This window comes from Oreochromis niloticus, linkage group LG23, assembly GCF_001858045.2.
Source record: "Oreochromis niloticus isolate F11D_XX linkage group LG23, O_niloticus_UMD_NMBU, whole genome shotgun sequence".
NCBI classification, from domain to species: domain Eukaryota; kingdom Metazoa; phylum Chordata; class Actinopteri; order Cichliformes; family Cichlidae; genus Oreochromis; species Oreochromis niloticus.
In genome coordinates this window covers 37409235-37434378 of record NC_031986.2, presented here as the reverse complement: position 1 = coordinate 37434378, position 25144 = coordinate 37409235, and the positions used below count along the sequence as shown (strand labels likewise).

The 25144-nt window shown below is 40.7% G+C and overlaps 1 protein-coding gene across 1 annotated transcript in view; it reads left to right on the top strand.

Annotated features, from left to right (window-relative positions):
• scfd2 (sec1 family domain containing 2) overlaps positions 1 to 25144 on the top strand; it is a 105436-nt gene that overhangs the window by 12727 nt on the left and 67565 nt on the right. The window contains exons 3-4 of the mRNA XM_003439765.5: positions 115 to 239; positions 7697 to 7872. Of these exons, the coding sequence (XP_003439813.1) occupies positions 115 to 239; positions 7697 to 7872 (301 nt within the window). The remainder of the gene's footprint in view (positions 1 to 114; positions 240 to 7696; positions 7873 to 25144) is intronic.

The following is a 25144-nucleotide window of genomic DNA, read 5'->3' as shown; positions in this document are numbered from 1 at the left end:
GAAAAGTAACCATTGCTCAGCTTGTTAGTGCTAAAAAACACAGTTCACTTTCTATTGCAGTGTTATGTTTTCCTCATGACTAAACTTGCCTGTTTTGATTGCTCTACCTATCAGGTCATCTGCAAGGTCACTGTGGGACGCCATGCTGACCACTAAACACAAAGAGGGGGTGATAGAGGTCCGCCGGCAACTAGTGGAAGCAGCCAGTAAAGAGAATCTGCCAATCAAGATGAGCATGGGTAAGAATCACTATGCCATGGAACGAGCAGAGCCCATATCATGTTTCACATTAACTAAGAACTAACTTATACAAAACACAGAACAGAACAGTCGTATCATATAAAGTATGTAGAATTTTCCTTGCTTAAAGAGAATCATGTGCTACTTCTGTCATGTTTTTCAGCACTCTCAAAAACATTACAAAAGCACCTCCTATTGAAATCAAGCTTCTTTGCCTTGCTGTGTATTTGCCCATGTGGCCACAGAAGGAAATCTGAACCACATGTTGGCTCTATGACACACACTTACACACACATGCTGCTTGCACACATGCTGCTTTCGAAAACTTTTGTTGTTTGTTAATGAAGCAAAGGGACTGAATCGAGGGATAAAAATATGCGTAGGCACGCAAAAATAAAGTCATTACGTGCACGAGTGTAGAGTGTCCTTGTGCACGTTCACCTTTATGCTACCCTCTGACTTAAAGAGGTAATGGATGTACTACACTCCCACAAACACACATACGCACACACTCGCGTTCATGGCTAATATGCAGGTTAGCATCTGGCAAAAAAGGGGGTGTAAAAGGGAGGGGCACTGTGGTCCCTTAGCTCCTGTAATCTACGAGGTAAAGAAGGTCTCGTCTCTCGTAACGGGCAGGTTGTAATATGCTGGAGGTCGCACACATATGCTCACAACCAAGGCACTCTGTTTGGCGTCCAAATCTACACATGGCTGTTTCCTTTCACACATGGCAATCCCTCTAATTCCAGATGTGTGCAGGCTTTTGGATTTTATTTAGAGAAATACGCAACATCAAGTGACGTTAAAAGCAAAATGTATAAAGAAGGTGTAGCACTGAAGCTTCGCCTGCTGGTTCACTGACAGCCTGTTGACTTAATGTTTTTGCTGAGAGAGAGAAAACGAGAGAAGCAGTGAGAGAAGGGGGTACTATAATATCCTTAACACTGAACCTTTATACCCCACTGGCAGAGGACCAGAATTCACGAAACCCCCTGAGCTCCCATAGCACCCCCCCCACAGTTCCCATCCTGCCCACCAGCAGAGTTTTCAATCCATCATGCTCTGCTCCTGAGACCAAGCTAAACCGAGTAACACAAAACGCTTAGCATTAATACCTATTTGCTCTCTCAGTGCCCACTCGCTCACTAGGAGAGGAAAATTTTCCCCCTGCACCCAAGAGTGTTCTCACTCTGGTAGGGTTATGCAGATCAGAAGAGAATAGAGGATATCGCTGTATTCCAGGCCCTGAATTTTCACATACAGACTGACCCAACTTGGCTTCTTTTCATCTCAGCAGGATAAGATCATCCTGTGAGAAACAGAGAAAATAATCCATTTCTCAGCGCCTGATATAACCCGTCAGGTTTCTCACAGCACAATAGAATGATGAAATTCCCTGGCTCTGTGTAGGGATATGTACAGTATGTGGTTTTGCAGAGTCCAGTGTTTATCTTTGGTGTTTTTGCTCTTTGCAGGGAATTAGCTGGACAGCTTCGGTTTCATCTTCCATAAACGTGCGTTCATCTCATCCATCTGCTTGTGTTTGTATATATGCGTGCATATGTGTGCGTCACAAGTTTATACCGTCTGTGTATGTGCTGCGTGCACGGACACCGCGTAGTAAATGGGATGTGTTGACAGGACCTTTCTTCCTGTGGCACAGTCCAGCCTTTTAACGACAGAGGAGCGTGAGTCAAGCGGACAGTTGATTTGGGGAAAAATACATTTTTGGAACAGCAAAGATGTGTTTATGTTTAGCAGTGTAATTTCTCCCTTTTGAAAACTAAATTTATATACTCACATGTATACATGTGAGTAAGAGGAAAAATGTTATATTTTATCTAGTAATTAAGGCAGGCCTATTCATTTCTTGTTTTGTTTTTGTTGAGTTGGATTCTCTGTCACTACAAAGGAGCAATTTTTTTTTTGTCTGTTTAACAAATGTTTGTCGGATTTATTTAACACTTGGCAGGTGGATTGCCAAGTGTTAAATCAGTTCAAACGTCACCGAGAAGTGACGTTTGTTTTGTTTTCTGCTTTTCTGCATTTATACCAGGGTTCCCATACTAATGTAGATGCTTATGATTGATTTGATCGATTTGTCTGTGTCCCAACAGTGTCACCAGTGTCACCAGTAGCATAATTCATAAATTAACCTTAAGAAGTGAATTTTAAATGAGTTAAACACGTAGAACAAGGAATCTTTGAAATTGCATGTTACCTTTCAAAGCAAATGAAATGAAGACCTGATCATTGCATTTTTTTTTTGTTGTTTTTGCTTCTGTTTCTATGAAAAATTGTTGAATTTTATATTGAATGTATTTTGTGAAATTTTGTGAAGAGGTGGACCATGGCAGATACAAGCCACATAGAAATCTCTTTCTTCAAAATTACAAGATTGCACATTGACCTTTGTGAATGACTTGTCTTAGGAAATGCCCCTCTAGTTTCTGTATATCATCTCTTTTCTGCTCTTGCAGGTCTGCATTATGTTACAACCAGCATCAGCGTAACTTTGTGCTGAACATTGGGGGGGTCAAGAGCTCTGTCTAAATAAATAAATAAATCTGGGTAAATTCCCAGATGATTAAACATGCAACTATTTTCCAGGTAATAGCTGAAATGAGTAAAGAAAATCAACAGCCTATTTATGCAAGATAATTAATAATTTTATTGGGGGGGTTATATTGGTTGGGTCTGATTATTGGGGGGGTCATAACCCCCTAACCCCCCTGGAAATTACGCCCCTGACAACCAGTCACATCCACACAAACTGTTTAACTCATGTGATGGCACTCTGCCTTGGCCAGAGCCTGCTGTGTTTTCTTGCAGTTTGCTGATAGCCGGGGCTAAACAGTGCAACTGGGAGCACCTGGCCAGTCTACCTGGAGCATTTAAGAGCTGGCTTTCTTAGCTCTTGCATCCCTTCTCTTCATTTACCCAGCACCATGTTATTTGTATGGTTGGCTTTGGGTTTGTCATTTTAGGTTTTTAAAATGCACAACACTATGCATACTTAACATTCAATCATCCAACTACTGACACACTGATTAGAACCCCTCATTGAGTACTATAGTTTTCTACTTAATTAAGTTAATAAATTGGTAGATTTTGTTTCAAGTGATTTCTTCCCATTATTTGTCATGGCCCTCGAGCCAGACTGTGACACTCAGATCTTTTAAAATTTCGAAGCATCTTAGTTTACTTTTAAGGAATGAGAATCATTTCATTTGTAAACATAGATTTGTCCTATTAGTCGTGTTAACCACAGAAACAATACAATCAAAATTTCCAGTGATGCACTTCAAACATCACTCTTGAATTTGAATAAATGAAGTCTCCCACCCCAACAGATTCAGTTTGAAATTTACTTTAAGTTTGAACTAAAGAAAAGCCAGAGATAAAAGCTTTTTTGGAGAGACACTGAAGACACTAAGTGCTGCAACAGTGTAGCTGCCCACTTGTAGCCTCTGCTCTAATGTACAGTAAAATCTTGAAAGGGTCCCTAACATACATCCTTAGATAAAGGCTCCAACATGTTCCTCCTCTTGGAGTGCATAAATAAAAATCTCTGAGCCTTCCTGTTTCCCTCATCCACACAGAATTACTTATGAGGCTGTCCAGCTGCTGAGGCAGGCTACCACTCAGCTTCACTCCGACATCAGACATCACTTACCCTCTGAGTAACCCTGTGCACCTAGAACTCAAGTCATCTTCCAGTAACCGGACTAAATCATTGTTGGCCCTTGCCCCTTCTTGCATTGTTGAAGACTTTGATCATAGCCAAGTCTCAATCGCCACTTCTGCACATCAGGCTAAAATGCGCAGAAGATCAAGATGTTTATAGCAAGAGACTAAAAATGTGATTTGCTTTATGGCTGACTTTACAATAAATGCACCCAAAAGATTCTTGAAATGCCCAAAAGGTTCAGGTTTCTCCACCATCTTGTGTGGAAAAGCTACAGAAACTGCAGTACTGCTGATTTATATGTATGTAGGGTGCTTCTTAACAAAACTGACATTCTGAAGTAATGATGTTATTTATATTTATTTTGAATAGCTTCTTATTCCATGCACACCCAATGCACTGAAGACTGAATGGAAATATTTCAGTACTTGGCGCTTGTCACCACCAGAAAGGAATGCATGGTTCTTGAAATGCATTCAAATTTACAGATCCAAACATTTCGTTTTAAAGCAGTTCTTCTGTTTTGCTGCAGCTATGGTAGTTAAAATGAGAGCTCAGCTGACAGATCAGATGACAATGAGAAAACGTAAAACAGATTCATTTTGCATCTGGCAACAGGATGCCTGAAGAATCATAGCACTGTTTTGAAGGAAGTTTAGAGACACAGATAAGAGCTAAGGCTGAACCAGGACTGTTTGATTGCGTAATGGAGTGGAGGCTTTTGTGAGGCTTTCTTGGCTAAAGTACTTTCTCCGTGTTTCTTTCCGATGTTTTACGTTTTCTCATTCTCATCTGGTCTGCTGTAGCTGTAAATTCCGATTACCTTTAGCCTACAGGATACCATTCTGGGTGAAATTATTCCCTGGTTCTGTGCTGAATTATGGTTGGCACATGAAGCTTTGTGAACTTTAGTTATACTGCCAGGATTTTTATGGCTGGATATGCTCACAAAAGAGCTTTTCAGTATTCTGTCTGGACTGGAGCTTATTCTTTAAAAACACTTTAAATTCAGCAAGAAACTTGATTCGCCTTCGGAGGCGCTTACTCTGTTTTGTCTTTAAGTGCCACCCAATGGACTCAGTCCTTCGGTTCATTTCAGAAGGTGTTTCCCAACACATACATATGGAAATATATGTTCCTGTCGTGTTTACTGATTAGCTGTTGTGAATATAACTTTGGTAGCAGCTTTGTGTGGCTCTCCCAAGTATCCCTCCTTAAAATAGTTCATAGCTACACAGTTTATCGTCCAGTTTGACATGTGCCTTTTTGCATTTCTAGTTCTAATGTCTTCAGATTTCTGTTTCGTTTGTATCCTGCCTGTCTGTTTCTCTTCTGCTCATATGTTTTGCCTCACTAAAGAAAACACTGGCCATGTAGTCCAACAGGAAATACTCCCACATCTGGTGCTGGTTCAGAACATCAACATAAAGAAGTAGGCTTTATGGCAAGTTAATGTGTGCCCTTTGTCTATCCCAGCCCCTGACACAACCTCTCATACCTCTAAGCCGCGCTTCATACCACCCCTGGACTTTACACCCTTTGCACTGCTTTTCCTGTGTCTCTTTAAATGGGAGAAGTGGGGGGAGATTCAGAGGTTCCTAAAAAGTAAAAGGAGTCTGGGCTCTTTCTGCTACCTCTATAAATAATCAGTGAAAGCTTCTGATTTACAGTTATTAGTCATACTCAACACGGGTTCAGCGCCTCTTGTCAGTGTTGCTGCACCTCAGCTATATGTAGACATGCTTAAGCACCTACACACATGCTTACATAGTGCAACATTTATGAGTCACTGACTAACAACGATCATAGAAACTTTACGCAGGAACAAGCACATATAGAGAATATTCCTTTGTGACTGTCACACGGCAACACTCATGCAAGCTGTGGAGCCTGCTTTCTCTCACCCTGTGGAGTTTTTGCTTGTTAAGATAAAATTATGCTCTACTTTAGTCTCAGTCATTCCCCTCTGCCCCAAGATAAGTGTATGACTTGTTTTTGGGGTTTTTTTGGTTTTTTTAAATTCTGTTATGCTATGCTGGTAAAATGTTATCTATTGTTGTTTCTGCTTTTGGCTCTTCCCATCTATGTGTGTACAGTGTTCCCTCGTTAATCGTGAGAGTTACGTTCTAAAAATAACCTGCAATAGGCGAAATCTGCAAAGTAGTCAGCTTTATTTTTTACAATTATTATAGATGTTTTAAGGCTGTAAAACCCCTCACTACACACTTTATACACTTTTCTCAGACAGGCGTGGACATTTTCACACTTTTCTCTCTTGTTTAAACACTCTGAAAGTTCAAACCTTCGTAGAAAAATAACTCCAGTATTATAGAATGAAACCAACTTCAGAGTCACACTGCTAGCGATCGAAGATTTATGTAAATTTGACAAGGTGAACGCATTCTGTACTGGACAGGAGACACGGCACAGAGGAGATTGATTGGCAATGGTCTACAGCCGATCAGGACGCAGAACACAATGTGCTATACACACACACACACACACACACACACACACACACACACACACACACACACACACACACACACACACACGGCACGCAAAACAAATTTGCACTAAAAACAATCAGTGAAACGGCGAGGCTGCAAAAGGTGAACCGCGTTATAGCGAGGGACCACTGTATAATCATTTTCCCTTAATATAATTCTTAAAATGCTGTATGTATAGAATATGTTTGTACACTGTAAACCCGAAAAAGTTAGCAGAACTTAAACAAATTAAGGTAACCAATTGCCTTAAGATTTTGTAAGTTGATGAATTTCAAAATTGAAGCTTATCAGTACTCCAGTATTTCAATTACATTTGGTATGTATCTTTTGACTAAAATAAAAGTAAAATGTTTAGTAATTAAGTTAACAAAAAGTAGTAACTAGAACTTAAAGTTTTCATTCATGTTTTCATAGAATTAAGTTGACATAACTTCAGTTCAGCTCAGTATTTAATGATTTGGATGATTTTATGACAAATTGTCGTCATCGTCATCGTCGTCATCATCATCGTCGTCGTTGTCATCATCAGAAAGGTTTATAGTAGTTGTGACTAAAGTGGGCTAATGCTAGAATTCAAAGTCTCAGTTTGAGGTTCATGATAAAGACAAGGCGATTTTATAAATGGTGGAATGTTGTTTTGTTTTTCTTTACGCCCTAAAAATCGATAACCACGGGGCTCCAAAGTTTTGTTGCTTAGAGTGTGGGATTCCTTTCATTCCTTTTTATTGTAAAATACAATCCAGCTTTGACGCGTCTTTTACTGAGTATAGGTTCCACTCTGCCATAAAGTTCAGTGCTGCAAAGGTGGTTGCCCTTTTGAAAGTTTCTCCCATCTTCACCCCGAATCTTTGTACCTCAGTGTGAGTAACCGTCAGGTTTAAGGTTTCCTTCCTTCCACCTAAAACATCAGGAAGGAGGGAAGTCGATCAAAGTTGATCACTTCATGTTCTGAGGCTCTTGAGCTAAATACAGCAAGCGCTCTGAATACTTACGTCAATGTAATATTTCAGCTTTTTCTTTTTTAATGAAACAGAAACTTTCAACGATTCTGTTTTCACTTTGTCATTATGTTTGGATGAAATTAATTTTGAACAATTTCATCCTAAGGCTGTAAAATGTGTGGGAAAAGTCAAGGCGTCTGTAAACCTTCTGATTGCACTGTATACAACGATCTTTGCCAGATTTTGATTGATTTACTTCTTATGGCTCCAAATTGCTCTCTAGATGATAACTGTATCATCTTCCCTCCTTTCAGGCCGTGTGACCCCCGAACAGCTGTGCTCCTACATCCAGCTGTTCCGGAGCAGTCGAGGGGCGCTAGAGAGTCACTGTGGGGTGCTCCAGCTGGGCCTGGCCACGGCCCAGACTCTCCGACACCCAAGCCTGCCTCGCTGGGATTCCTGTCTGGCCTTCGAGAGGCTGCTGCTGCAGGTGCGCGCTCATCTTACACGGCCTTATTATCCATATGTGCTAGAGCTGATGAAAACTTGATGTTCTCCTTTTTAAATGGGATGTGAACATCTTAAAAATGCGATACCACCTATGACAGATTGACACATTTTTGAGCTCTTCAACTGCAACACAGTAGCCTATTTCAGATGAAAGTAATTTTCTTTTAGAGTGTGAGAAGTGTGACTGAAATAACTTCAACAACACATATCGATGTTAGATAATAACTTGAAACAAAGCGCCACTGATAGATTTAACTAAACTGGAAAACTGCATATTCTCTAGCATTTTTAATTAACATCGCTCCTGTTAGTAAATATTTTATAACCAGTGCACAGGAGGTAGGTGTGTGTTTGTGGTTCGCAAGATGGTGGCAAGAATGTTGTGTTAAACTGACAGCAACAGGAAAAAACAGATTCGTGTCTGTCATAAACAAGGTCAGTTTTGCTTGTAGGGAAAACATTCCGATCAAGTAAACACGGAGAAAATGCTAGATTTCCATGATTTTGTCCCTTTGAATCTACAGGAGGTCTTTTATGGGGGATGGTGGAGGCACACGTACATGTGTCTTTGAGCTTTTAAAGGTCGCAGGATAAGTCGGGGGAAGGAGGCGGAGTAAAATGAATAAATCAAAAATGAGAGCGCAGTCAGTCATCACTCATTCACCTCCACAGCAGTGATTAGTACATGTTCTGTACTTTCTAACACACAATCTTAATGGCGCCAAGCTATGAGCTCACTAATACAAAGCCATTTCCTGCTCCTCTTACCTTGGTATTTTCATTGAGTCGCTCTATACTCCTGAAGCTGTAAAGCAAGCAGTAAGACAGCCGAGTATTTAGGAACTTATTAAACTAAAGCACGGAAAAACAAAACAAGCTCTTAGCCATGCCCCATACCAAATTAGAATTTGAAAACAACCTCATAAACCTTCATCCTCAGCTGGGGCCATCCCTGTTTTACTTAATAAAGGAAGAAGACTTTAGGGCTTACTGTTCCAATATCCATTTACTTCATGAACCCACTTTGATCCACTGCCCCATGGTTGTCTGCTATACCTGGATAATTCTAAACAACTTTCTCACTATACTTTTTTTTTAGTTTTAGTGTATCTTATGAGAACTAACTTCATTAAAGTGACTGTGTCTCATTAAGCTGATGGTGACTATGTTAATAACAGTGTAGTATACGTGGCACTTGCCCCAAGTTCAAAATTGCATTCTTCAAGAATCAAATCTCACAAGCAGGCCTTGAGCATGATCTGAGAGTTGTTTGCAATCAAAACTGGCTTGAGTTTTATTGAGGAATTAAGGGAAATGAGTTGTGTGTCCTCTGTGCCCCCTCTGTTTATTTAATCTCCATATGAGTCTGTTTTTTTTTTCCTCTGCTCAACATGGACAGAGAGAAGTTAATTACTCTATAAAATGGCGGGATGAAATGCCTTTCAGCTCTGCCTGGCAGTCTGGATGTGTTTGCTCTGCCTGAGTGTGTGAGGGCTGCTGTGGGTATGACCGACCAGAGCTGGACGCTCCATTGCTGGTGGACAGTGTGACTTCATTCAGGCCAACACCTCTGTGGTTCACTGGGGCTTTGGATGGGCAGTGACTGAACTGAGGCAAAGGGCCAATGAGTTCAAGGCCTTGCCTAGATCATGCCTTTCCCAAAAGTTGGCTACAACCACAGAAGCACACAAAAGAGATTCTAATATCTCAAATATATCATTTTCTGGTGAAATAAAGGTTCAAAAACACGTCGTGTAAGATGCTGCGTGATATCCACTATGTGACCTGAGCTGCTGTAGAATAGTGTTCTGGTCAGGTTATGCTTGAGTACTTGTGAGGGTCTTGCTGCTTGGAGGTTAATCAGAAAAGGGTACAGATGTGGTTTTGGAGGTCAGCATGTTAGTGGGACTGTGAAATAAATGTGGTAAGTGTGATACTTAGTATTTATACTGCCACCAGATTTATTACCTCCTTAATAGAGTTGTTACGTGTGTGTGAGCCAGATATCATCTTGGCTGGCAGTGCCACCCTGCCTGCTCTTATACCTCCCTCACTTCTCTTGGGTCTGGCTGTCTGACATAAGACTTGGGTTTCATCTGAATGGTTCAGATTGAACAAGCTTGGTTGCTCTCCAGTCCACAGAATGTGTAGTACTAGGCGAACTAGAAGGGGTGGGGCAGCTAAGGCAAAACTCAACAGACTCACTCTTTCACCACTTCCAGGAACACTCACTGCTTTACCTTCCCATCACTATCCCAGCTAGGACCTCAGCCTTCCCAAACTAAACATGCACACTTCTACCGTACATCCCTCCCACGGAGAGTAGACTTTGCTAGTTCATTTTTTTAAAAGACAGATTTTTTTAAAGGTGCGTAGTGTCTCTATATAGCGTGCTGTCCAGCCTACTGTTGATTAGTCTGTCACATCACTGAACTTGGAAGTGATGACAGCAGTGCAATAGAGAGGAGCTAACCTCTTTCACCCCGGCCTGTTGCTTTACTCTGCTGGGATTACCAGGGCATGCCTCTGCAAACATTCAAACTCAGAGTTATTGCTGGTCACAGCGCTGCTCAGACAGAAAGCTGCACTCGGCTGTATGTCCCCATCTCCCAAGGGTAACTCAGACTGGTTGCCTGGTTCTTATCGCTGTCTCTGCTTTAGCTGCATGTTTGTGTTGTAGTCTGAAATGGTGTTTATATGACTAAAACTGAGCTATGAATCCAAAACCAGTACCCTTAACATTACTTTATGGCAGATAGATAACATTGTAAAACCTCTTGTATGTACAGGATATGAAAAAACAAACAAACCATTATTTCATTAGTTCAAATAAGACTGAAAATGTAAGTATCTGCTGGTTTTTAATTTAAATCTGAATAACTGGCAGGATCTGACCAACTACAAATATGAACTGAATTGGTCCGACTTAATACTAGATATCCCTCACAAGTTGCACCATTCTCACCATACTGACTTCAGTCTCAGGTGTGAGTGTCAGTATATGTACCTCAGTGGGATGTCATCATAATCATTTGGAAAAAAAACCATCTATCCATTCGCTTCCACTTGTCCTTTTTGAGGGTCGTGGGGGGCGCTGGAGCCTATCCCAGCTGTCTTAGGGCGAGAGGCAGGGTACAACCCTGGACAGGTCGCCAGTCTGTCACAGGGCTAACACATAGACAGGAGACAACCAGTCGCACTCACATTCACTCCCACATTCACACCTATGGGCAATTTAGTGTTTCCAGTAAACCTAACCCCACTAACTGCATGTCTTTGGACTGTGGGAGGAAGCCGGCGTACCCGGGGAGAACCCACACAAACACGGGGAGAACATGCAAACTCTGCACAGAAAGACCCCGGCCTGATGGTGGAATTGAACTCAGGACCTTCTTGCTGTGAGGCAACAGTGCTAACCACCATGATGAAGTGTAATTTTTTTTCTGTCTTCAAGATTAGACGGATAGTTTGACCTGCAAATTTCAGGAAAAATTACATGTAATGCTACTTTTTGATTGCATCTGCTCCCTAGTTGGGTCTTTTGAGCTGACAGAATGTTGAATCGGTCTTATCCTAAAATCTGTTCAAATGGGGCTTTTGTGCAATATTTCCACAGAAACAATTTAGATCAAAATGCTTAACGTGTGAGACCCTCTTTCATAATCGTCGACAAATTATTCTGCAAGCACACTGAAAACCTACAGTTCACCATGAGGCATGGTTAATTCATCAAGAGAAGTCCAGATTTTTTTTTTTATTTGTTTATGCATTTGGTGACGTCTGTGTTATAAATTATTATACAGCCAGGGTGGAGCCTGGTGACCCTAACACTCCATTAATAACCCCCAGGACAGTGTCAGTGGGCTCTGCCCTAAAGACTCATGACCCTCAACCTTTATCCGTTGACACTCTTGGATGTAAGAAAGTGCACCCACAATACGTATGCTCATGCAGTTATATATGCAACATCTGGATTGCATCATTTCTTATGGTGACAGAGGGGAAAAATGTTGATATTGGTCCCACGTAACTTTCATCTTATCTGAGCCACATGCCAGAGACAGGCAGGAGGCTTTAAGCCTGTAATTGGCCTTTCCCCAGGGTATGGAGACTATCCCCACATCCCAGACATTCCCCCTTATGTTCCGTCACCACTGTGTCCCTGCTGTTTGCTCTGTTTTCCTCCAGATTGTAACAAAGGGGTGTGAATGACTTCGGGGTGCTGCCCTGAGATGTCCAGCATTGACCTCCTCTAGTTCCCTACTGTTTAACAGCCTCACATCTGTACTGACCTGGACTGACCGTCTCCCCATCCATCCACTTTCTGTACCACATTCTCTCTCATCCAGCCCGTGTATTATCCTCTCTGTGAGTTTGTTAGCCCTGGAGCAATGCAGATTTGCTCACAGAAGAAACCACAGGAGGTTCAGGATCAACTCCTGTCTGTTTCTCTACAAAGTGGCTTCTTTGTCTCTCAGCTCCTGTTTCTGTTCATCCATTTTTTTCTGTACCTTCACCAGGGGCTTCCTTTTAAATATGTCTTGAGCAGGATTACTGTTTCTCTGTTATGCGTTCCACAAACATATGGCTCACTACAGCATAAGCTCACGTGGCCCATGTGAACTCCTGTACTCTGCTAAAGTCCACGCCTCTGTATTTTCAAGCATAACAAGCTTTATAAAAATGTAGAGTGGGAAAGAAATTAGTTTATCGGAAGATCAAGTTATTTACCTATCCCTTCCTTCCTGTGTTTAGTTGGAAAGGATTATAGTAAGGGGGAAGAGCAATGATGATCACTCCCAGGAAGACCCAGGAATAGCCCCCATCTCAAGCCAACACCCCCCTTCCCAGCACCAGTATCCTGAGACGGCTGTGTTTACATTGTTCTGCACAGCTCAGCCTTAATGTACTATCTGTTTAATAGGCAGAGAGAGGTCTGTTTATAGAGTGGGGGGGGGCTTTTTAGCAGAGGTGATGGGTTGGTAGGCCAGAGGGCAAAATCAACTCATCTCACTTCCTGTTATCATTACCTCTCTTCTTTCAGACAGATAGGTGCTTGACTCACCCGGCTTTCTGCATTACTTATCCTTAATCGCCTCGCCATCCTGCTGGCTATAATTGTGTTCAGTTTGTGCCTCCCCTGGAAAATCAAGTAACACAGGAAGGCTCAATCAAGTTGCCTCATATTAGGCCTTGCTGCATTCACTTCACAGCTCAATAGTCATTTGCATGTGCTGCGTTTTAAGTGCTCCACATCTTTCTACTAAATCTATATCTCAGCCCACTGAACTGAAATTTTATTGCTTTGATGTTAATAGCTGTAGAATTACAAAGCTGCAGCTCTCTAAAATTTAAAGGTGGGGAATAAGATGGTCTCATAAGGTTTTGATACACTGAACATTTTCTCTTCTACTTAAAGCGGCCCTCGCTCTGTATCCAGGCAGAGTTGCACTCGTCACATATGTACATCTGCGGGTATTTTTTGTTCTGGTTTCTATTGTTTACTGCGCCTGTTAAACTGCAGACTCAAAGCCCTTCATGTCAGGAGGATTTTTCATGTGGCCTTGAGTTTTTTTCCCCCCACGAGTGTGTGTGTGTTTTGAGGTTTCTGCAGAATGTTTTTCACAGCGTTGGCCAAAGGAAACTCGTTTTTCTCACCCTTGCTCAGACCAAACTTTCATTGCGCTGAAATCGTTGATCTTTCTTGAAGATCATTTACACTGCTCTCTCCGCTTAGGCGCACTTTTGATATTCCCGAAATTTGTTGTGCTGAGGTGCACTGTCATCTTGCAGTGTTTAGGTTTAGGTGAGGTGGTCTAGGGAACATGATCAGAAGGTAGGTGGGGGGGGGGGGGCTCTTAAACCTTCCACTAACACTCTCCATCCGTGGTGAATCAGGTTAGTGTGGTCTGCTGACTTGGCCTTCTGGCGTCAGACTTCATTTGAGCATGTTCCAGAAAGACACCACAGACTGGGAAAAATCCCACAATACACAGCATTCATCCTTGGATTGTTAACAGGGAAGACCGTAGAAAAAGCTGACCATTAGGGAAGATGGCGGGGGTTTGCAAGAGGCCCAACAATGACCCAGTGTCCCAGATGGATCCGGGCAACGAACCGCATCATACCTTTATATTCCTGAGACTGGCACACAGACTCTGCCTTCAGTTTTACGTGTCACTGCTCATTGTTGGTATTCCATTTTTTTTCCCATGGTGTTATGCATCTGAAACTATAGCCAGATGTTCTTGTAAGCAGGTGCGTGTGTGCGCAGCTATGTGTGCGTGCAACCATTCATGCGTGTGCATCCCTTAATGTGCTTATTCTGGTGAGATTGTCTCAATTTCCTGTTGTCACAAACAGGCTTTCTGTTCGCTGCAGAAAAGCTCCACCTCAGGACAGATTTACTATCAGGTCATTTGTCACTACCTGCTGAGCACAGGCCAGGGAAGGTCAGAGCCCACAGGACATACGTCTTTGTGTTAATTTCTCTTATTTGAAATAGAGACAGAAGAACATTCCAGGACCTTTGACTGTCCTCTGTGGATACTGTTTAACTAGAAGTAGATGAAAGAGTTTCATCAGATTGAAGATTTATTGTTATTGGTCAGTTAATGGTAAAAAGCATATCAGCAATCAGACGATAAACCTTACTGCTAGTTCTTGCATTCTCAGCTTGTCTTTAATCATGCAGATTTGTGCATAAGTTCACTAAAGGTGAATGCTCTGACTTATGAGCCATTAAACAAACACAATCTTCCCACTTTGGTCATGATAAAAATCAAGGCCCAGGACAAACATGGCAAAATTACACATTACCATCTCAAGCGCACCCTCAGTGTCATAAAAGGAAAAGAAAACAACATCAAACAAAATCAATAAAAGGCAGAGACATTAATAAAACTCAAGGTGAATAACTGAATCTGTACCACTGCCTAAAATCAATTTCAACAGAAAGCCCTCCACTTAAGTGCCTGGCATTCTTCTTCTGTAATGACATGTTACAGATCACAGGTAATGGGCAAACATGCCTGCTCTGTGCTGTGTATTTTAACATCGACATTAAGCCAGATTATGATGAATTTGCAAAGAGATGTGACCAGTTGCTCCCAAAAGGCTTAATGACACAAGTTTGTGAGATTGCTTATAAATATCTTATTAGAATCAAAGACTGTATTAAGACAGTATAAAGGATGTATGATAGCAAACAATTATAGTAATTATTAGAGACATAATGGAGGATCATCCAGGATATGCTCATTAGCTAACAACTCACAAGTCATCAACCAAAGAGTGTAGATCCTCCCATCATGCCGTTTTTCATGCACCAAGATGGCCACAGCATAAATACTCATCTTGAGACTTTATTATAGGATATTAGCCAGGGGTTAATGTCACCCTGGCTACATTAATTTTCAAACAAGCAAAAAGGAATGAAGGCGAATTAATGTGTTCTGTAGTTGCAAACCATGTGAATGTCTTAATAAGCCACAAATCAGCTGTAGATAACAAATGTGATGTAGTTTTAGGATGTTTCTGGTTGTAAAGTATCACACGATTGAAAGACTATGATGTCATTTACTGTATTAAAGGCATTATTGATAACAAACTGTAAATAAATACATAAAAAGGAACTTGCCAGATTTGTTGCATATCCAAGTGTGTTACTGCAGTTATATTAGAGTTTGAGTTAGCTTAACAATTTAATCTGATACCTGCACACTCTGAACAGATTGCCAATCTGACGTAGGGCTAACACAGAGGGACCGACAACCTAATCCAACTAAGTGTGTGTCTTTGGACTGTGGGAGGAAGCTAGGATACCCAGAGAGAACCCACACAAACACTGGGAGATGCAGACTCTATACCGGGGTCCCCAATCCCAGTCCACGAGGGCCGGTGTCCCTGCAGGTTTTAGATGTGTCCTTGATCCATCACAGCTGATTTAAATGGATAAATTACCTTCTCAACATGTCTTGAAGTTCTCCAGAGGCCTGGTAATGAACTAATCATGTGATTCAGGTGTGTTGACGCAGGGTGAGATCTAAAACCTGCAGGGACACCGACCCTCGTGGACTGAGATTGGGGACCCCTGCTCTATACAGAAAGGCCCCCGTCAGATGGTGGAGTCAAATTTAGGACCTTCTTGTTCTAAGGCAATGTGCTAACCACCACACCAACTTATTATAGGGCTGCTGCCCTATTTTATTATAATATACAATATATATGCAGCCTTTAAGCAGATTGTTTTATTTAAGAATAAACCAGCCTGACCTAAAGAACATTTTCAAAATTAAAGTTTTGGGTTTCTGAAACAGGCACCCAGGCTCATTGTAAAGCACTAAATTAACATGCATTGAAATTCATGGAGCTTAACAGTACTCAGCATTATGGTTGTCATGTTTCAGTTCACATTTCCATTATATGGTCCTTCACTTTTTCTTAGCCAATGTGGCTTTGGAAATGATGTTGCCCACCTTCTCGACTAGAACCTCTCTTTGTTTCAGAGTGTAATTGTACCCATCTGAAATGCCAGTCTGCACAATTTTCTTTCCTTTGCCCCCAACACTTTGTTATCTCATACCCGTTCTGTGGACTACCTGGTGGCCCCAGGGAATTGCCCAGTCACCCACAGGGAACGAGACTGACCAATCACTATGGCAACTAAGCGGTGAGGGTCAAACCAGGTCAATCAGAGACAGACTGTTGCCATCCCTGCTCTGTCATTAATTACTTATACCTCCCCAGGCACTGCTCCATGTGTAACGCAAAGCTGAAAGGTTTGGATCCAAATGGTTTGAGTGGATGGTCAGGTGAAGTGCACCGATTCATTTCATATGTGTATCTGTGACAGGGTCAGACTGGTCTTTATTATGAACCAAGAGAGGGTTTCCACCTCTGACTGTGTTTGGAAACTAGTGTGTCAAATAGATATGTCATGTTAGCAATAAGAGCACAAATGACCTGTGTGATGTTACAGAGACCTCTGACTCTAGAGGAAGTCTAATTTTTGATTTGATTAAGTCCAGCATCATCTCAGTGTTGTGCGAGCCTGTTCTTTAGAAGTGGGCATTTAGTTTGATTTGAGGAACCAGAGCGTACAGAACCCAGTCCTCTCCAACTTTAAATGTTTCAGTGTTTATAGGTTGTGACAACACTTGCTGTATCTGGTTTAGAGCTCAGCTTTCAAATTGAGCTGGTATTTGCATTTGTTAGGCGCTATGAAGATGAAATACTGCATGCTGCACAGCTTCCCTTCTGTGTGTGTGTGTGCATGAGTGTGTGTGCGCGTGTGTGTGTTTAGGAAGGTTGCCTTTTGTTGTTCTTGGACTGATCTTGTATGAGCTAGAAATGAAACTCATCTGTGGAGGGAACCAATCTCTCTGCTTGCCTTGTAACATGATTGACATAGGGGTGCAAAGAATAGGGAAATACCCCCCAGGCTCTCTGCTGGAGTGGAATCTGGTGATGGTTAAATATCCTCCATTCCCCTCATTCCATATTATTAGTGTTTTCTTTCTTAGTTTAGATATTCTGTTACATCCAAGTGTCCATCTTTTTCCACCTCTAACCCTTTATTTTTAATTTTTTTCTACAATTGGACTTCACATGTACAAATGTGTCTGACGATATCTTGGTTTTTATCTGGAGTAGAAGGGAGTATCTGGTCCCACAGTAAAAAGAACTGTAGCCATGTGCTGAAACAGCCTGTAAGACACTGGAACCAGAATGGCCAACTTGAAGAAGTACACACTGATGAAATATTTGTAAATGAATTTGTTTGAAATGCCTTAGAACATTTGCCAAAACACTGGATATGTTTAGTGCAATTATGACGAATAGAAACCACTGCCCAAATAGCTGCTAGATACAAGTGACACAAAGGGTAAGTAAGTATTTTAAATGAGCTACACATTGCATAAATACATTGAATTTGCAGAAATAACTAAAACATGTTGGCTATTGGACAACAGTGCATTTCACAATGCCTGCAGAGCGTTCTTGAAAAGTTTCCACTGCCTGTCATGGTGTATACCAACCAAGGCCAAAATTAAGCTGCTCCAGCCCTCCACGCTACATTTTATCCAATACGAGAACTCAATTTGAAAACATGTGAGCGAAAACCTCACTAATTCCTGTGTTTTCCCACTCTAGCTTTCATCTGGAGTGAACTCATACACCCCACTTTTTGTCTTCTATTGTTCTCAGTGCATTTAGAGACACATGTGGGTCTGTTTGTCCCACTGCTGTTTTCATGGAAATGGGGTAAGGAATAAAAGTAACCCAAAACGAGCAGCGACGCCGAACCGCTAATTATGAGCGGGGGGAGGGATGAAGGGGCCCGAGGAGGAGGAGAGGACTGCTTATATACATTCCCCCTTCTCACAATCTCCAGCTATAAGTCTCCAACTTCTCCACCCTACTGTTTTGTTATTTTGCTTTTGTTCTGAGTTATTTAAGATGCTGTGTCTTTCATGTGTGCAGTTGTGATCTCTCTGCGCTCTTAGCACCGTGGGTCGTAACACAGAGACGTCTGCACGAGGGGTGCCACTGACAGCAACAAGTTTTATATTCTGTGCTTGTGAGGCATAATAAATCATACCTTTTTATGATTTGATGAGTTTGTGTTCTGTTTAGGTGGTCATGTTGGTGTTAAAATTGTCAAAAGCATCTGCGTTTTTAGTTGTTGATTGTGAGTATGAGGATACGATCGTAGAAAAAATAAAGCATTTAGTCAAATGACACATTAAGCACATACTGCACATCTGGCCGTGAGGATCTGAAGTTCAGATGTCCTCGTTCACACTGCACTAACCACTTCTCCACATCCTGTCTAAAGCATAACAGTACAGAGGTTAAACTGCAGAATCCAATTTTTATTTTTGCAAGTTTGCATGACTCCAGTCTGCAGTTGGCTGTCTCTGTTTTTTCCCTTACTTTGTTGAGCAGGCAAAACTTTTGCTAGACACATTTGGTGAAATATGTCATAATGTATTCATGAAATAAAGCAATTTTGTACATGACTGACTCAGAAAAACACAAAGTCCTTAAGCCAGGCTGTGTTGCCAGTTAGATACACCTATCGAACTATAATCTTATACAACACAGAAGCTCTGCAATAAATCTCATTTATAAAGCTTATCATATTCAGTTTGTCTTTAGACTGTGCCAGAGAGGTTCTGACTCAGCTCTTTGGTCATATTGGACGCTATTGTGAGAGACACTCCATTAAATTATAGTAAAGTTGGTTGCAGAAGTTTTTCCATTGCCATTAATGTCAGTAGTGGTGGACAAAATGTTATATACACCTAGCTCGCAGTGCTTTATCATTTTGATAAATATCAATAAATCCCAGTGAGTTTAAAATAATTTGACATCAGCTATAAATGCAATTAAATTGACAACATTAAATAACCATTAAAGTAAGTGTGTGTGTGTGTGTGTGTGTGTGTGTGCGTGTGTGTGTGTGTGTGTGTACCGTACTCTTTTTTTTCAACCAGTGTTGGAGGTGGACGTAAAATGTATATAAAATGCAGATATAAGTATATATTAGTGCTGTCAGCATTAATCTCGTTAAAATGATGTTAACGCCATAACTGCATTAACGCGGCAAATCTCCGTTAGCAAGTTAGCGCGAATCGCCCTGTGCGTGGGGCTGCACGGCGCTAACTTGTTGACGAAATAACCGCGCTAACAGAAATTTCCACGTTAATGCGGTTATGGCATTAACGTCATTTTAACAAGATGAACGCTGACAGCACTAATATATATGTAAAAAAAACAACAACAAAAAAAACCACATTTGTGTTCAAAAGTACTTGAAGCATATAACTTGTTTCTTGTAGTGATTATATACAGTGGGTAAAATTAAGGTTTGAACATGTCACCAATTTTTTAAGTAAATGTATTTCTAAAGGTGCTATTGAGATGTAATTCTCCCCACATGTCACTAACAACCCATCCAATCCACACATGCAAAGAAATCAAACCATAGATGTCCAGAAATGAAGTTTTGTTTGATAATGAAAAAAGGCACAGGGAAAACTTAATGAACATGCTCACTGAAATGTATTTAACACTTCTTACAAAAGCCTGTTGGTGATGATAACCATGGCTTCAAGGCACCTCCTGTACCCATTCTTTCACACAAAGTTCTGTGGGCCCTTTCTACCAAGTCTGAGCTTTAGTTCTTTCCATAGATTTTTAGATCAGGTGATTGGCTGTGCTATCCTAGCATCTTTATTTTCTTTCCCTGAAACCAGTCGAGAGGTTCCTTGGCTGTGTGTTTGGGATCATTGTCTTGTTGAAATGTTGTTTGGAAAACTTTAAACATGCTTCAGCATGCTTTTTCTTCAGGAATGGAGTCTTGCATACAGATCGTGCATACAGGCCATGGCGGTTGAGTGTGTTACTGTGTTTTAAAAGTGTGTTATAAAACAACTACACCTGCTGATTCCAGGTCTTTCTGTAACTCTTGGACAACTCTACTGATAATTCTTTTTACTCCTCTTTTTACTCCTCTTTCTGAAATCTTGCAGGGAGCAGCTGGTCATAGCCGATTCATGGTATGTTTATGGTGAAATAATGTTCTTTCCACTTCCAGATTATGACCCCAACAATGCTCACTGGAATCTTTAGCAGTTTAGAAATTCTTCTGTAACCAATGCCCTCAGTATGTTTTGCAACAATAAGTTGCAAAGGTCTTGAGAGAGCTCATTTGTTTTACCCATCATGGCATTTTTTTGTGTGACACCTTGGTAATGAGACACCTTCTTATAGTCCATCAGTTGGGACTCAACCAGCTGATATTAATTTGCACTAAGTGGCAGGATTTCTTTAAAATTACTGATGGATTTCAGCGGGCGTCATGACTTTCCATGCCTTTTTGCGCCTCCCTTGCTTCATGTGTTATTATTACACATAATTTATGGACATCTGTGGTTTGATTTCTTTTCATATGTGGACTGGATTGGTTGTTACCGACATCTGGTTCATATCAGTAGCACTTACAAAATTGGTGACATGTTAAATATTTTACCCGTTGTATACTATGAATATCAGAGCTTTAATTTTTAAATGGCTATTCTGTCATACATATACTGCTAACATTGTACATGCTCATATGAAACAAGTACAAGTAATCTCTGTCAGTGCAAGGCTCAGGCTATACAGGGAGTGCAGAATTATTAGACAAGTTGTATTTTTGAGGAATAATTTTATTATTGAACAACAACCATGTTCTCAATGAACCCAAAAAACTCATTAATATCAAAGCTGAATGTTTTTGGAAGTAGTTTTTAGTTTGTTTTTAGTTTTAGCTATTTTAGGGGGATATCCATGTGTGCAGGTGACTATTACTGTGCATAAATATTAGGCAACTTAACAAAAAACAAATATATACCCATTTCAATTATTTATTTTTACCAGTGAAACCAATATAACATCTCCACATTCACAAATGTACATTTCTGACATTCAAAAACAAAACAAAAACAAATCAGCGACCAATATAGCCACCTTTCTTTGCAAGGACACTCAAAAGCCTGCCATCCATGGATTCTGTCAGTGTTTTGATCTGTTCACCATCAACATTGCGTGCAGCAGCAACCACAGCCTCCCAGACACTGTTCAGAGAGGTGTACTGTTTTCCCTCCTTGTAAATCTCACATTTGATGATGGACCACAGGTTCTCAATGGGGTTCAGATCAGGTGAACAAGGAGGCCATGTCATTAGTTTTTCTTCTTCTATACCCTTTCTTGCCAGCCACGCTGTGGAGTACTTGGACGTGTGTGATGGAGCATTGTCCTGCATGAAAATCATGTTTTTCTTGAAGGATGCAGACTTCTTCCTGTACCACTGCTTGAAGAAGGTGTCTTCCAGAAACTGGCAGTAGGACTGGGAGTTGAGCTTGACTCCATCCTCAACCCGAAAAGGCCCCACAAGCTCATCTTTGATGATACCAGCCCAAACCAGTACTCCACCTCCACCTTGCTGGCGTCTGAGTCGGACTGGAGCTCTCTGCCCTTTACCAATCCAGCCACGGGCCCATCCATCTGGCCCATCAAGACTCACTCTCATTTCATCAGTCCATAAAACCTTAGAAAAATCAGTCTTGAGATATTTCTTGGCCCAGTCTTGACGTTTCAGCTTGTGTGTCTTGTTCAGTGGTGGTCGTCTTTCAGCCTTTCTTACCTTGGCCATGTCTCTGAGTATTGCACACCTTGTGCTTTTGGGCACTCCAGTGATGTTGCAGCTCTGAAATATGGCCAAACTGGTGACAAGTGGCATCTTGGCAGCTGCACGCTTGACTTTTCTCAGTTCATGGGCAGTTATTTTGCGCCTTGGTTTTTCCACACGCTTCTTGCGACCCTGTTGACTATTTTGAATGAAACGCTTGATTGTTCGATGATCACGCTTCAGAAGCTTTGCAATTTTAAGACTGCTGCATCCCTCTGCAAGATATCGCACTATTTTTGACTTTTCTGAGCCTGTCAAGTCCTTCTTTTGACCCATTTTGCCAAAGGAAAGGAAGTTGCCTAATAATTATGCACACCTGATATAGGGCGTTGATGTCATTAGACCACACCCCTTCTCATTACAGAGATGCACATCACCTAATATGCTTAATTGGTAGTAGGCTTTCGAGCCTATACAGCTTGGCGTAAGACAACATGCATGAAGAGGATGATGTGGACAAAATACTCATTTGCCTAATAATTCTGCACTCCCTGTAGACAGCTCTTAGTGCTCTGTTTGAGACTGTTTTTTTCTACTCTTGGATCTGTATGATTTAGCTCTGGCTGTGAGCATAGAATCAACCGACCTGCTGGTTAAACCTTCCATTTGCAACGAACAACCAATTAGATGGAAGCTGACTCAAAAGGAGGAGAAAAAAAAACTATTTTTTGTTATGGCTCAGGGACATTGGAGTGCCAAAATGGCTCCGTGGCACTCCAAAGTTTCGGGTCAGTCAAGCAGTACTTTTATGTATTTCAGATCCAGATCATCATTTCAGTATTAAATCACTGTAGAAGTGCATTTAGTTGGGGGGAGCAGGAAGTCAACCTAATGTGTCAGAATCATCCGATTTACATTAAATTTACACAGTATATTATTTTTTTGCAAGTATCATAAAGAAAAAAGGAAAAAATAATTACTCTTGTTCTTCAGTGGCACATTAATCGACATTAACTCTTTTGTCCAATATCATGTGAGACTAAAGACATCTGAATGACAACAATAAAATCCCTTGACTGTTGTGACCTGAGTAGTTAAGGTTTGTACCACATGGATACAAATGCACAGACTCCAGTTTGGTTTCTGGACAGTTAGGCTTTTACAATTTGTCCTCTTTCAGCTGGCTTTTGTCCTTTATGTCTAAAGATAACTGTGCCAACTGGCACAAAAGTGTGAGTTTAATTGTTTAACTTTAATTGTTTTGATACTCATTAATCAGACATTTTTCTCAGTCTATTAATTGTTGCATAACTTTTTTAGGAGATTAAATCAAATAATTAACTAAGTATAATAGCGTTTGATTAGAATGGAGTAAAGCTTTATAATATTTTGATCTACAGATTTATGAAGTCCTGTAATGGAAATTTGTTAACAAAGTATATCAAAAAGTGTGTTGTGAGCATGAGTCTACAGACTACTGAATACAGGAGGTACAAATTGGATAATATTAGCTGAGTGGTGTACTTGGGTGCACTTTAGTACTTAAGTCATCAAGCACAAAGTGACACTATAGTTCTCACAGTCTTAGTGTTGTTTGGAGAAGATGTACCTCTTTGCCAGTGTGATGTGTTTAGTTCTTGTTTAACAGCGAGGCTCTGCGCAGTGTCACAGGATAGACAAACAGACAGACAAGACATTAGTGATGTGTTTACCATCTGTTCAGGAAGGACAGGGATGATGGGACGGGATGAAAAAGAGAGACATTTATTTTCACAGTGTATGAAGAGATGAATGGTGTCTGAGGATTTACTGCCAGACATCTACTGTTATCAGTTATCACAGAGGTCAGGCAAACGTCGTGCACCCTGTGGCACATTGTCAACTTTAACTTGGAATAAAGGCCAGAGATGGTCAGTGATGCTTTCGTATTTAAAAAAGACCCAGCTAGGTTATTGTGGGCCCAAGAGGTGCAAAGGAAATAATCAAATTTGAAACAGCTGAAAAGGTTTTTCCTTAGTTGAGAAATTTTCCACCCAATGCTTCTGTTGCTATCTTTAAGTTGTTGTGAGGGATGTGTGATGCGTGAGGGGAGCGCAGCATGTGACCCAAGAATTCTGGGAAGTGAAGATGAGCCATAGGAACCTTAGGAGGAGTATGATAAGGATTCAGGTATATCGTATGAAGGGGAGTTTAGTTCAGTCTAAGTTTAGTGAATCACTTGGACTCATTGTCCAACACCATCTTGATCCTTAGTCATTCTAAACGTTCTTGCAAAAGCCCTCTGGAGCTGTTACTTGATTAATGTTATAATACTTGTTAGTTTTGGCAGTTGTGATTTCACCATTTGTGATTTGTAATTGAATCTTGTGCGTCAGTACAGCAATCATGTTAGTACAAGTCATCTCTGTGCTATGTTGCATATTTATGGAAGTAGGAGATCTATCCACAAATCATCATAACTTGCTGAATTTTCAACCAGTTTTTCATAAGTTTCTAGCCAATGCAGGATGTGTTTATATAATATTTGATGTTGGGTTAAATGAGAATGTGAGCTTTGATACTTCTTTTGTAGATTAAATTTCTATTTTAGTTTTAATGTACATTCATTTTCTCTCAGCATAGTTGCCATGTCATTTTGTGTAAGCATATGGAAGTAAATTAAAAATCACTCAATTCATAATTTCTACATACGAATATATTATTAATTAATCACAACAAACACAATCTAAATTAATTTCCAGCAGGCTTCACACAGTTGTGGGGTTTTACACACTCAAAACTCACGTTTTTTATACACTTAATGAGGTCTTCTATTTACATATGGTGCAAGAGGGCTTTTAGTTCAACCTAAAAAGAACCTCAAAGAATTGCTTTGTCTGTTTAAATGGTAAAATAAAAATGTTATTCAGAATAATGCAAATATCTAACTATGCAGTCTGTATTAGGGCATGGGAATTCTCAGATTCATTACACTATTGACTGTTCCCGTTTTTAAAAAATCCCAGAAACACCCCTGATACACTATGTGATGGATTCATGAATCTTGGAATGTGGAGCCAATAATGGTGATGAG